The sequence below is a fragment of the Plectropomus leopardus genome, chromosome 18 (genome assembly GCF_008729295.1).
Source record: "Plectropomus leopardus isolate mb chromosome 18, YSFRI_Pleo_2.0, whole genome shotgun sequence".
NCBI lineage: Eukaryota > Metazoa > Chordata > Actinopteri > Perciformes > Serranidae > Plectropomus > Plectropomus leopardus.
This window is the reverse complement of record NC_056480.1, coordinates 19,117,734-19,131,128: the sequence shown is the minus strand read 5'-3', so window position 1 is coordinate 19,131,128 and position 13,395 is coordinate 19,117,734. Positions and strand designations below refer to the sequence as shown.

The 13,395-nt window shown below is 39.2% G+C and overlaps 2 protein-coding genes across 2 annotated transcripts in view; one reads left to right on the top strand and one right to left on the bottom strand.

Moving 5' to 3' along the window:
* Positions 1-2,228: 2,228 nt before the first annotated feature.
* On the top strand, positions 2,229-5,697 carry cfap300 (cilia and flagella associated protein 300). The gene is given in 8 exon segments (XM_042506150.1): positions 2,229-2,320; positions 2,322-2,341; positions 2,473-2,552; positions 3,732-3,803; positions 3,925-4,082; positions 4,170-4,342; positions 4,477-4,543; positions 5,470-5,697. Coding segments are annotated over 8 exon segments (792 nt in total). The 5' UTR covers positions 2,229-2,230; the 3' UTR covers positions 5,602-5,697.
* Positions 5,698-11,539: 5,842 nt separating this feature from the next.
* Positions 11,540-13,395, bottom strand: part of LOC121957533 (potassium voltage-gated channel subfamily KQT member 4) — a 56,508-nt gene continuing 54,652 nt past the window's right edge. The window contains 2 exon segments of the mRNA XM_042506153.1: positions 11,540-12,467; positions 12,894-13,032. Coding sequence (XP_042362087.1) covers positions 12,270-12,467; positions 12,894-13,032 — 337 coding nt within the window. The 3' untranslated portion in view covers positions 11,540-12,269.

The window sequence follows — 13,395 nt, the reverse complement described above, 5'->3', positions numbered from 1 at the left end:
TGTACCCATCATGCATTTGTCATCATTTAAACAAAGTGTTATTTGGAAAAGTTCAATATCAGCATAACCAGCATGGAAACATTAGACAGCAAAAATTCTTCAGCTGTTACATCTTCTCACCTGCCTCGCCCTCCTGCCTGCCACATTTTTCAGTTTTATAGCTCTAATGAGCATGAATCAAGTGCAATTACCACATAGCAATCAGCAGACAAAGAGGAATTGACACTTTTGCTTGAAATGACTTGACTCAATTATGTCAGGTTATAGCCTGGCTGTAAACGGTATCAAAACATCAATTTTGGCACAATTTTCTCCCTCCCTCAGTGCCTTGTCGTTGGAGTGTAACAGCTGGATTTGGCCTCATCTTTGGCCCATCATACATCCTCTGCTTTTGGCTTGTCACCGTCTAGACACACTGAATTATCTCTGGCTGGCTGTTTTCATCATGACAATATGAAAATAATTCATTATGTTCAAATACAGTTCGTTTATCGCTCCAATTATCATCAGCACTTTGAGCTGTTAAATTAAAACTCTATGGCTAATGGGTCCACACAATAGTTCATAATACATTTCATAACAATAGTCCTGTCAAGCAGAAGAAGAACAGTCATATATTTTAACATCGCAATTTTAAAAAACTTTAAATATGACAAGACAGTGAAATAAAAGAGACAGCCAACATGGTTAACATTATCATGACTTCAGAGTGCCACACCGGATATATTCTTTGCTCTCCTCATAGGGAATTATCAGGGTTGGGCGTCCTATACTGGAATGTGGATCAAAGGGTCCCACATCCTCCACCATCCTGGAATGCTGGGAATGGAAATGAGTATTGAGCCTAGGATGTATAAAAAAATAATTTGTAGGGATCTGTAGGGAGTTACAAGGACAACTTTAAGAGAAAAAAATATATATGCGCAAGAGCAAAACAAGCACATGTAGAAGTGGTGGTGAGAAGCTTCAGAAGACAGAGTGCCCTTTTGGATGTGATGTTAAAAAAAAGAGCAATAATCTATAAATGTAAGGTTGATGATAAAAAAAGGGATCTTGCTGCTTTTTCTTCCTGAAGCTCAGGTGTTCCTGATAGATTGAAGAAAATTTATGAGACCGTTTAACACATCTGAGGCAAATAAAAACAGAGCAAGGCAGTAATTAAAATACATATTTAGGTGGGGGATGCACCTGAAGCCAGTAAGTTGGTTTCAAAAAAAATCCAGGGTGACCTTTGCAAAGCTCACCTGGTGCACTATAACAAACCTGCTGTAAAAATGATCTCTCCCAAATTCTAACAGTAATGTACTTTTTTAAACAAAATACACTTAAACACCATCAGTTTTGATGCTTTTTGGAGCCATGACAATTAACATAAACTGTAGGCTGCTGTTTGATTTTACAGCATTAAGCAGTATTTTTTTCTATTTTGCCAAATTATGCCTAAGGGCAGGACAGACACCACATGTAGGTTAGCTACAGTATTATACTGTAAACCTCACATTCGACTGTAGAGTACTGTAATATATTTAATGGTAATATAATTTCAAGCAAAGATATGGTAGTTACACCTTAAAATAACAGTATTGTGCTGGCAAGGACAGCTGCCAGCAGTTTACTTAGGAACATTTTTGGAGTCCACACACAGGTTAAAGTGTGCTGAGTCTTTAGCAGAGAAAATAGAGGGATGTGAGGCTAAAACAGAAGATCAGATGAGTGGCAGTGTGTTTCTACAGCAGGACAAGGATGCTCTCTGGTGGCTGTGAAGGCATGTCGCCATGTCCCACTGGTCCCACTGTGGGTAGTGCCATCCTGGTAGGTGTATTTGGATACATGTTGGGAAAAGTGAGTTAACATGAACTCAAAGCTTTACGCTTATAATGGAGTCAAATGAAGCGACAAAGCACGCGCTGGCTTAGCTTCTTTAAAAAGAATGTTCCAGTCACTAAGTGAAACGTTACCAGCCTCTGTTGTCAAGGCAACACGTACACGGATCTTCGGAGCTGGTAGAAACAGAACGACCAACCACTCCGTCGTCGTTCCGTGTACCGGGAGAAAAAACTGTCCAAACAAGACGCTGATTGGCTGCTGGTGAGCAAACCTGCTGCTGATTGGTCTGTAAATGCCTACAGCTCAGATACTTGATGTGAGCAAGAGCGAGTCATCATTATCTTTATAGCCTAACAACAACAACAAAAACAACGACAACGAACAAGCAAAGAAGATTAAAAACATGGCAGACGAGAAATACGCTTTTGAGCAAACTTTTTATTTTAGTCCTCTTAACTCCAAGACGCTCTCCTTCCTACAGGACCGAGACACCCTTAAACCTCTTTATGAAATGGTAACGTATGAATCATAGCTAACCTAAAATTTAATTAAAAAATAAAAAAGTTCAGAAATAATCTCTTCCTTCTGTCAGTTGGGCCTTCTTGTCTCCATGACCGTGTAATGGATGTGTGTTGTGATTTACAGGTCCATGCTGGGGAGGATTTCAGCTCAGTCATACAGCTTTGACCAGTGCTTTTATCCCTACAGCAGTGAAAAATTTGTACTGGATTAAGATCCACCATGATAGGTATAGATTAGGCTACTCTTCTGAAATCACAGTGGGCCTATAACTTTCTGACTGATTTGAATAACTTTAAGTGATGATTAAAGCTGCAGTAGGCAGAAATCTGTAAAAGGGGGGAAAAAAGGTTTTGAAAGTACACCCTTTCTCTCTGACCTGAACTCCTCCCACCAGACAACCACAGGCACCTGTGCCTCTGTAGCTACCGCCAGGTCTTTCTCTGGCGAGGGTGATATGTAGATGGTTGGCAAGACTGGTAGACAAAGATGTAGGACCCAAGTGCATGAGTTGGACAACAGTTCAGAGGCAAAAGACCAAAAGTCTTTACCCTATAGGTCAGACAGGCAAACAATTCAAAAAGGGTTAGGCAACTCAACTCACCTCACACCTCAACAATATTTAAAAGTTAAAGTCCAGAAAACAAGGATGCTGGAATTTATGACACAAGGTACAAACCAAAAATAGATGAAACAGGTACAGGGAGCACACAGACTAAATACACAAGGGAGACTGGGATAATTGGACACAGGTGAAAACATATCAGGGCAGGGCAGCCAATCACAGAAATGGGAAATACACAAGGACAGGAAGTGGGGATCTGAAACAAGAGAAGTGAACAAAATAAACAGGAAATGAACCTAAATAATGAAAACAATGAAACTCTCTCACATGTATTTATACCTTTGAACCTGTACATGGGACAATTTTTTTAGATTAGCAATTGGTTAGAAAATTATTTTTAAAAAGGCTCAGGAAAAATGTATTGTATGTGTTTTTTATAATTTACCATTTTTTTGTTTTGTTTTGTTTTATTCATTTTCTTGCTCATTTGTGGGTTATCTGTTCTTTTGTTGCTCATTGCCTTCTCCCCATGTATTTGAAAGAAAAGGATTTTTTTATTTAATTTATTGTCAGACTCTTTGTTTAGACTCTCTTTTTGATAAATCCATCTTCCTTTTTTTGGGTGGCTTTGCAGCATAGGCAGCTGTTTCCAAGGCTGGAATAACGTAACTTTCTCTGCTGTATATACTGAACTGAACAAATATGTTTTCTTACCTAATCTCAATATAGAAAACAATTACAGATTGTGTAATTAAATAATATTTTAATTGTCTTGAGGTCACTCTGCTATATATCTATATATATATATATATATATATATAGTGTTTCTTCAGAGATCCCAATGTGGTATCCAGTCTGAGGAAGATGGACGCCGGGGCCTGGGGGCCTCTTGGTATGTCATGTCCCCCAGAAAGCCTTTCATCACTGATAGTAGGAAATTGATCTCATCTGCTGGACAATATTTGCAGTCAAATTTCAGAGGAATGCTTTTGACTTCTGTCTGTTTGTTGTAGAAAAGCCAGTGGTGTCTGTCGATGTGGAGCAGGTGCCGTGCACTAAGGTCTCCATGGAGCTGTTCGACCCAATCTACTCTTGTGGGATCCTGAGGCCCTCTGGACATGTAGTTAAATGCTTCCATGATGTCTACCCCGACTATGATGAACTCAGACAGGTCACTGTGCCTTTTCTCATCCACCCATCTGTCTTTCTCTATCTTTTTTGACATGCAGTCAGTCAAAGTCTTCCTCTGCTCCTCTAGATGCTGCAGGAGGAGGACTCTGAGCACTACTACGTGGTTGGGAGAGAGGAGCGCGGAGAGTTTCTGTTTCGCCTCTTTAAGCACTTGTGCTTTGGAGGAGAGCTCTGTCAGTATGAAGACACCATTGATCCATACATCAACACCACCAAGCAAATTTACAAAGATCTTATCAGGTAGGCACAATCTGATAATATTTTGCTCCCAAGTTTGAATCCATACTGTCCAACAAGATAAACAGTTTTTGATCAGGTTATTGGTTACGTCCTGATCCAATAATAACATTTTGATTCCACACTTTACTTTGTAGTGTTCAGAAGGACCCAGAGACTAAGAAGATTAGTGTTGTCTCCACAGTCCTCAAAGTGTCTGCTTATGTAAGTGACTGATTGAGTGTGTTTGTGCCAACTAAGTTTGCATGCAGCTGGACTTCCAGCTGGCTAATGATTCAAAATCACTGTAAAATATCTGATGAAAGCAATTTAAGTTAGCATTTATGTATTAACTTAAAGGGACAGCTCACCCCAAAAAAACAAAAATACACATTTTCCTCTTAACTACAGTGCTATTTATCAATCTAAATTGCTTAGGTGTGAGTTGCAGCGTGTTGGAGATATTGGTCACGGAGACGTCTGCCTTTTCTCCAGTATAATGGAACTGAAAGTCACTCAGCTTGTGGTACTGAAAGCGCCATAAATAGATTTGAAGAACTCAACAGTAATGTCTCTTTCCAAAAATCATGACTCGGTTACGAAAGATAACCCACTGACCTCATTGCGAGAAGTGAGCAGGAACTGTTTTCTTTCTTCTGAACTACACCTGCCAACTATGTAATCCTGAGAGGCTCGTGCTCATGACAGCTCGAGATATAAACATTAAGAGTGTCCTCCTCAGCTGAGCCTCTAACGCTAGCCAGCTCGTTCGTGTTAGCTGAGTGAACAGGAGATGCATGCTTCCTTTTGCGCAGTGATACAGTTGGCGGGTGCAGTTCCTTGAAGAGAAAATAGTTTATACATGTAATTGCTCACACAAGGTCTGGGGATTCTCTTGAAAAACTGGGACGTGATCCCTGGAGTTTTTTAACTGATTTTTAGGAATCATGACTGCACTGCCTTGAAGGTGCTGTGTTTGAAAATATTGCAATATCACAATATCTGCAACTAATAAACTGTCAAACAGTACATCAATCTGAGTTGAAGTGACTTGCAATTGTCAAAATCGCACATTGCATAGTTGTCTTTAATATAGACACACGGCTTGCCTTCATTACTCACACATAAGTGGTATTTTTAATCCTCTGTAGGACGAGTCCGGACTATGTTACCCCAGCAGTCGAGAGGAGGAGCAGACATTTGCCTATTTGATTGTTGACCCCTTCAAACGACACGTGACTTTGTTCTACCACTGTCACGGTGTAGGAAACTTCTCATTGTGACAAAGAAGAACTGGAAGTTGGCCTGTAGTACTTGTCAGTCTCCTGGTGGACATGAGAAACATGAGTTCAGACTGCTGTACCCGGAAATCATTTGTACACAATTAATACCAAGTTTGAGTTACAATGAAAAAGGATTCATTATTTTCCTCTATGAAAGAATGTCAATGACTGTGCCTGCAATTAGGGGCCATGAAAAGCCTTTTGTTGATTCTCCCATAGTGTACTCATAATAAGACGCACAGTTACCATCCTGCAGTAGTAAAATGTCAGCAGACTCAACAAGGCAATAAAACAATTGAACATAATATAAGATCATGACTTTAGTCCATCTTTCACTTATGAATTATGATTTAGAATTTTTTTTGTCAAACCACAATTTTGATAAATAGATTACCTAAATCATCTTTTGTCAATGAAAGTAGAAACAGACACCCTTAACTCCCTAGTGTTTTTAAGTGGTGTCATTGTTTTGCTGCTACTGTTATTTGTTTGAGCGTCAACTATTTCCATTATTGGGGATAATAACCACAAGGAACTTACATTTAAACTCTTTGGACTTCCTTTGTGCAGTAAATCGAGCCTTCATTTTCCCAGGAGATCGTACCCGGTGGGGAAAAGAATTAGAGTGAAAACATGTCCAGACATTATAATTGTTTTGTGGGTCACAAGCACCTAAAAAACTGTCCTTTGATAGTTGTCCAATAGTAAAGTCCCAGTTTACAAGCTAACACTTGTATGTATATGCATGTATATAAGTAAGCACCTGAGAATGTGCCGGTGTGCTGTGCAGTTGTATTGTTCTCGTCTGTATGATGACTTCACCTGCTGGCAATTTGCTTCATGTGAGTTTAATTAAGCCCTGGTGACTGATAAGGTGCACCTATAGAGTGACCAAAATATAAGGTGAGTCATGGTGCCTATTTTGCTCTGAGGAAAGTCCAACAAGGCCAGAAATGTTTGTACTTTTGCATGTTTTTTCAGTGTGTCTTCACAGCCTCAAGACGTAAATAGAAGCATTAAAAAATTCAGACTCTCATCTGAATCTTTTGTTCTTTGTGGACGAATCCTTTATTGCATTATTCTATAGCCATTATATTGTGCAATCAAAATTTACCTGACAAATTCAAGCAAAAAACATTCCACTTTAAATTTCTATAAATGTAACACAAATTCATTGGATATATCCAGATATTTGGAATTAAGTCACTGGATTTCAGCCCCCTGCAACAGAAGCCTATCAGTCGTTACACAGTATCAATTCATTGGAATGGTTTAGACAAAGAAAAAAGAGACTAAATTCAACATACAGTCCAAAGAGCTTTATTGAAACAAATAAATTAATAAGTTAGTCAAGTGAGCTAATTTTATCCTCAGCAGATACACATTTTGTATCTCTTTAAAAGATCAAATAGAGGTGTGCATTAGATTAGAAAATAAGATAAGCGCCATATTTCATCAACCGGTAGCTACATCAATTGGAATCGGAAGACTTTGTTGGCTTTAGTGTTTTGCTTATTGCTTTGATCAGTTTCATTTGAACAACAGTTCCAACACCTAAGAGAGCAGTTAAAGGGTAACGAGCTGGAATGTCAAATGGCAGCAAGTCAGTGGAGGATGGATGGACGGGCGTCGTGAAGAAGAACAGAGTGAACAAAGAGAACGTGCAGATTGAGTCATGCATAGCATTCAGTCAGTTAGACGATCAGTTACTGTTTCTCATACTCAGATTTCTAGACTAGCGCCCCCTAGTGGCCTCAGAGGTAGTTGTGTGGAAGCCATATGTCTCTATGTGACATGCTTATGAAAGGACACATGCCTGCAGAATTTCCTGTGACGATACAAATGTCCATGCCTCCAGATCTGACTGGTGTTAAGAAAGGGTGACAATGCGAGGAGGTCCTGGCCAAGTTACAATGATATGCTACACACATAATAATACTCTAAGAAAATATCAAAGGTTGCAGCAGTCATAGAAGACTAATACCCTAAAAAATACATATTCAGGACAATTCGATGGTGTATTTTTTTTTTTTTTTTTTTTTTTTTAGTTAGGCCAAGTTTTTACAAGAAAAAAAGAGCATGGCTATTCTCGTGATACCCCTATGAAACCCTTCTCTTCAAAGCAGCATAAATATTTAAGTTTGAGACAGAAAGCTGCACCATGTCAGTTACAGAACAAGGACATAGAAGGCACAGGTCGTTTCCTTTCATGTCTTGACTCAAGACTTTACAGGAGACATCCTTAAGTTTTTTTTCTACTAATACTGAGGCCACTGCTAACACCAACATGCAATACAGTGGTCTTACATTTTCACAAAGCTCAACATTCCAGGTGACAATGAAGTGTCAGTCTAATAATGCCTCTAATAAACAGTCTTCTCTGCTATAGTTTAGGCCACTGGTTTCCAACCTTTTCCTTTTAGGGACCCCTCTAGGTAAAATGACAACCCCTGACGAAGTGACATATTTTTAATGGATATTATTTATATTCAACTGATAAACTGCAAGATTAACCCAAATATTGAACACAATTACTGCAGGAAGTTTGTTTAAAACCATTTGGATGAATTTTGAGCAGATTATTTCCTGAATATTTCATTAGAGATCAATTTTCCTGATAGTTAATCTAAACTTTAAAAATAACAATTTTCTCAGTTTTCTTCCCAGAAATGAATGAAATACTGAGATATAGGCCTACTTAGGATGTCAGTTTCTGTAACTAACCTGTTAATTTTTAGCATTGTTAATTATGATAGCACCTCTAACAACAGTCCAGGTGATACTGCTAGAGGTGGTAACAGAGCTAACAGTAATAACATAGTCAACAATGCTAAAGGTTTTTTTTTGGCTCAAATGTGAGCCTCTTACCGAAGGATGGGCACAATGTTTCCACAGCAAAGCTGTAGGGTTGGAACAGCGTTATTAGCTGTAAACACATCATGACCAGCTCCACTTGCTATCTAGCTCGGACCAGACCAGGGTGGTGCGCAGTTCACTAAACCATAGGTGGCAAAATAAACCTGTAGGCAAACGTGTGTAACCTGTGAAAAATATTCTTTCGTCTTACCGATTAATTTCTTACAGTTAGCCACTGACATCCCCAAGGCTTACTGTATACTTTTTAAAGTTTTCTTACATCCCCAAAAATCAAAGGCTTCTAGATCCCTGTGAAGCTGTGTTGACCCCGAGTAGGGATCGGCACCCCCGGGTTGGGAACCAGTGGTATAAGAATAAATCTAAATATATTTGTCCATGAAATGAATGCAAAAGTGGTATGAGGCCAAAAGCAAGCTCTGACGTGCCATTTTATTTCTCATGGCATCATAAAAGACCGAGCATTGAAGTACATTCACTGTTTGAAGTCTCAGTTTGGCTTAAATGTAAATGTGGAGCACCTGAGTCAACTGGTTTGACTGGAACAAATAAATGCAGGGACAAAGGAACTCTTTTCACTGGCCAAATACTGTATGGCGAATGTTTTCTTTGTCGAAGCTGGCAACGATTATCTGATGACGTTAAAAAAATATACATATGAGCTCTGCAAGTGTTGAGCGTGAACCTGATCAGCTGTGTGTGTAGTTACAGTTGTGTCATCCATGATTCACAAAATAGCTACATTTATTTAAAGATCGTATCTCACTAAATTAAATATGTCAACTTAAATCCTACATTTACTTTAACAACAACAATCATTAAAAAAACAAAAAAAACAAAACAGATTTCTGCTGTTATTGGGTTACGAAAAATCGAGTGCATGAACATTAATTACAGTCAAGAAATTAAAACAAGATAAAAAGACAAAAAGGTGTTTTAGTTATCAAGTGCCAAAGTATTTAAGTATAAGGAATTGCTTTCACTGTGTGTGTGTGTGTGTGTGTGTCTGTGTGTGTGTGTCTGTATGTGTGTATTTGTATGTGCTTGTTTGTGTGTGTGTGTGTGTGTGTGTGTGTGTGTGTGTGTGTGTGTGTGTTTATGTGTGTCTCCAGTTTTGTCCACAAGCACAGAGTGTAACCTGTGCATCACACATCTCTAAGAAAGAACCAGAAAAGACAGAAGAGTGTAAAGTTACACCTATGGGTGCCAAACCTGCACACTGTCTGTTCGTAGTGACGCTGTAAGGCTGGAACCATTTCCTAAGACACGTGCATTCATGAGGATAATGGCCTGGAATTCATGCGTTAGACCTGGACGCCTTACATTGTTTAAAACTGGCCAGAAAAGTGTCTACATCATCTCCACAGCTGCTGACTGCAGGATCGCATGCCTTCAGATGAGTATAAGAGCAAGAGCCATCCTCCTGTAAGAAAGGTGGTGGAGTATTACTGACACAGTAAACCTGACCTGAGGCTGAGTGACGAGGAGCAGTGCAGAAAAATGTGACATCAGTGTCGAAACTCTGACCGAGGATCAGTGAGGTTTTATCTACAATAACATGCACATCTGGGGGTGGGTTGGTGGGCTGCAAGACAGAGTAGTTTAAAGGGCACGTTAAAAACACAATGGAATACTCCAGGAGATAAATTGCAAGGAAGGTATCTGTGACAGCACATTTTGGCTCTATTAAATCCTAAATAAGTAGGGACATTCCTCACTTCAGTGCTAGACAAACAGGGACTAATGTCTTTCTTTTTTGCAAGTGGGCTTGATGGAGACAGAACATCTAAGAGAGGGAATGGAGATGAAAATAGACAAGATTGTACAGCACAAATCAGTCACTCCAATGCATTCTTACAGCTGTTTTCACACATTTGGGCAGCAATTAAAGCAGGATTTACACATTTAAAACTCCCTTGTTTGGGTGTGAAGGTGCAGCGCAGAGGTGTGGTGCTTTGGCAAGGTGGCTGTCCGCCCGGTGTGCTTTACCTATGGAGCTAATATCCTGCCAAAACTTAAACAAAACATGTTTTACTAATGCCCTACAATTTACTAACAAACACAATGGATTTTGCAAATGAAAATAACATAATAATAGTAATAATAACATAATTAAACTAATGCATATTGTTATGGCAAATACAAAATGTACCTATCAAACAAATACACAACATTTTTCTAATACATCATGCTTCAGAAACAAATATGTCTTACAAGTACAAAAAATATATATACTTCAAAGACAAAAAAAAATCACTTCACTTTTAGCAGTATTTTTCCGCAGTGAATGATGCTGGGATTTTCGCACAAATGTCTTTATCTTTTCTGGATAAAAGGGCACTGTAATATTTAGATTTCTCAACCAACTGCAAGTCAAATCAAGTTTATATCCATGGGTTTACAAAATCTATATGTAATGGTAAAAAATGTTTTGTCTCTAGTTAGACACAAGTTAAATATTTAGGCTAGAATCACTGTTAAACACTCAGGGAGTGTGAGGAGGGTGTGTTAAGCTGACATAAACTGAACGACTGACGGTGTGGAAAATAATTAATTTTCATGGAGAATTGGAAAATCTTAAATCTCTCAAGCATGGATTTAGCTTCTTGTCCTTGATTAAATATATTACGCAATGTGGAATTAGACAACTTATTGACTTAATAATTTTCGCTTGTGAGCTAGCCAGTACGATCTGTCTTCTTAAATGAGCAGTGGTGAAAGTTACAATATTCTGTTACGATCAAGGAGTCATTAAAGAGACAGCATTGACTATTTAGTGCTTTCTAGCTGGAAAAACAGTAACATTTAAGTTTACATAGCGCCACCTGCTATTGTGGAGGTAGAATTACTGAGAATTACTTAATTATTTTTTTTTGTACTTGTAAGACAAGGTGTGTTTGTTTCTAAAGCATGATTTAATAGAAGTGCTGTGTATTTGTTTTATAGGTATGTTTTATATTTGTAAAATTAGTTTGTTAATTGTGTTTTTCATTTGCAAACTACATTATGTTTTTTTACTCAATCATGGGGCATTTGTGAAACATGTTTCATTTGTTTTTTTAAGTTTATATTAACTCCATACTGTCCAGCTCCAAGGGAGCAGATAGTTTCCGTGTCGACGGCTCCTTCAGTGCTTAACTGGCGGTGTGAAATTTGCAGGTGGGACCCATTACATTCATCACAGCCATCCTAAGGTACTGAAAAAATGACTGGCATGGCACTTGCAGTATGCCAGCTGAGTCAGCAAACTCTCAGTCAGTTGATTCAAGCAGCCAAGAAAAAGAAAGAAATGATGATGATGATGATGATGATGATGAGGGGAAAAACAGACAAGATTTCTCCAAAGATTTACAAAATCCAGTCTGATTATCTACAGTTGAAGCTTTAAAGGAGGCATAGATATATTTATATATAGCATGAGGTGAGTGTGTGAAAGTGGTTCAGTAGTTTAGTCATACATGTTTATGTGCCCTCTCTTCATCTCTGTCCTCATCTCGTGGGTCGAGAGGCGTGTGCGGTGAGCAGCTTTGGCTGAGGCTCCCTGTCTGCTGGAGCCATCTGGTGGCCTCCGTCCATATCAGCTCTGAGAACACATTCACTTCAGGAAAAAGAGGTGAGGGTGCAGATTCGAGATGGAAGGGGTACAAAAAAAAAAAAGATAATCCCAGACAGATATGAAATGATTGATGACATTAAGGTCGAGCTGCTCGAAGTGAGGACTCAGCCGCAGGAAGACGTACTGTAATGGGTTTTGTGTCTGTGTTTGAACAGCCGCGAGACTGCTCAGCTCACTGTCATTCCAAGTTACCGCTCTCAGAGATGTTGAGCGTGTTAGCAGAGGGGAAGAGGTCTCTTTGGTCCGTTGGGCTGTGGTAGTCAGATGTCAGGTCGGGGTCCAGGAGGGAGGACAGGGTGAAGTGGGATGAGCCTTTCTTTAGGCACTGGGAGTAGAAGTTGAGCAGAAGGTCCAGCTTGTTTTCTATAGACTGTACCTGAAGAAACACACACACGTTTAGACTGCAGTGTGTCAAGTTCTTTGGCGCTCTATTTCATCCGTTTTTCTAATGAGATGAAACATGTTTCTAGAGTTTTCCTTCCATGTTCTCATAAATTAAATGAATATATTAACATTGAAACACTAAAAACATTTTTTCTTGAGCTTTTGCCATCAAATCCTGCTGGGAACAGCAGAAAAGAAAAACTGATGAAAGAAAGCCCACTGTGTTCATTAAACATGGACTTCAGCTATTAGATGTGAAATCACTTCATTTCCTGTTCTCACTTTACTGCACTTCCTTTTTTTCAGACCTACCAGAGTGAATGAAAGCAATCCATTGAGGTTTTGCAGCGGATTCATTTGTTTATGCAGAAAACAAAGTTCCACAAATGCTACGTAAATCAGACTCTTCCTCTGTTACCTGTTTCTCCACCTTGACTACACGTCCCATCATGCTTAGCTCATCCAGTGGGTCCAGTTCTGGCGGCGTCTTCTCTCCCTTTTCCGGGCGCGCTTTCTTATCGGGCTGAACGGCTCCACGCCCAATTATCTGGTCCACCCTTTCACGCAAAAACAATAGAAAATGATTTTTAAAGCTATTTTAAAACTTGTTTGGCATAACTTGAAAAGAAAGTTTGATATCTTAGGTGACATTTATTCCATTTCTCACGAGAGAATTAGAGGACATACTTTATTGATCCCCAAGTAGAATTGCAAGTTTTCACTGTTGTTATTTCTACACTTTAAATACACTCCAACGCATTTTGGAGAGATGTAAGTGCACGCCCTGCCCATTAACAGGCGCCCTGAGCTGCTGGAGGTTCTGTGCCTTGCTTAAGGACACTTTGGCATGCCCAGGAGGCAAACTGGCAACTCTCCAGTGAGGGCCAATACCAATACCGATTATCAGTACTTAATGAGAC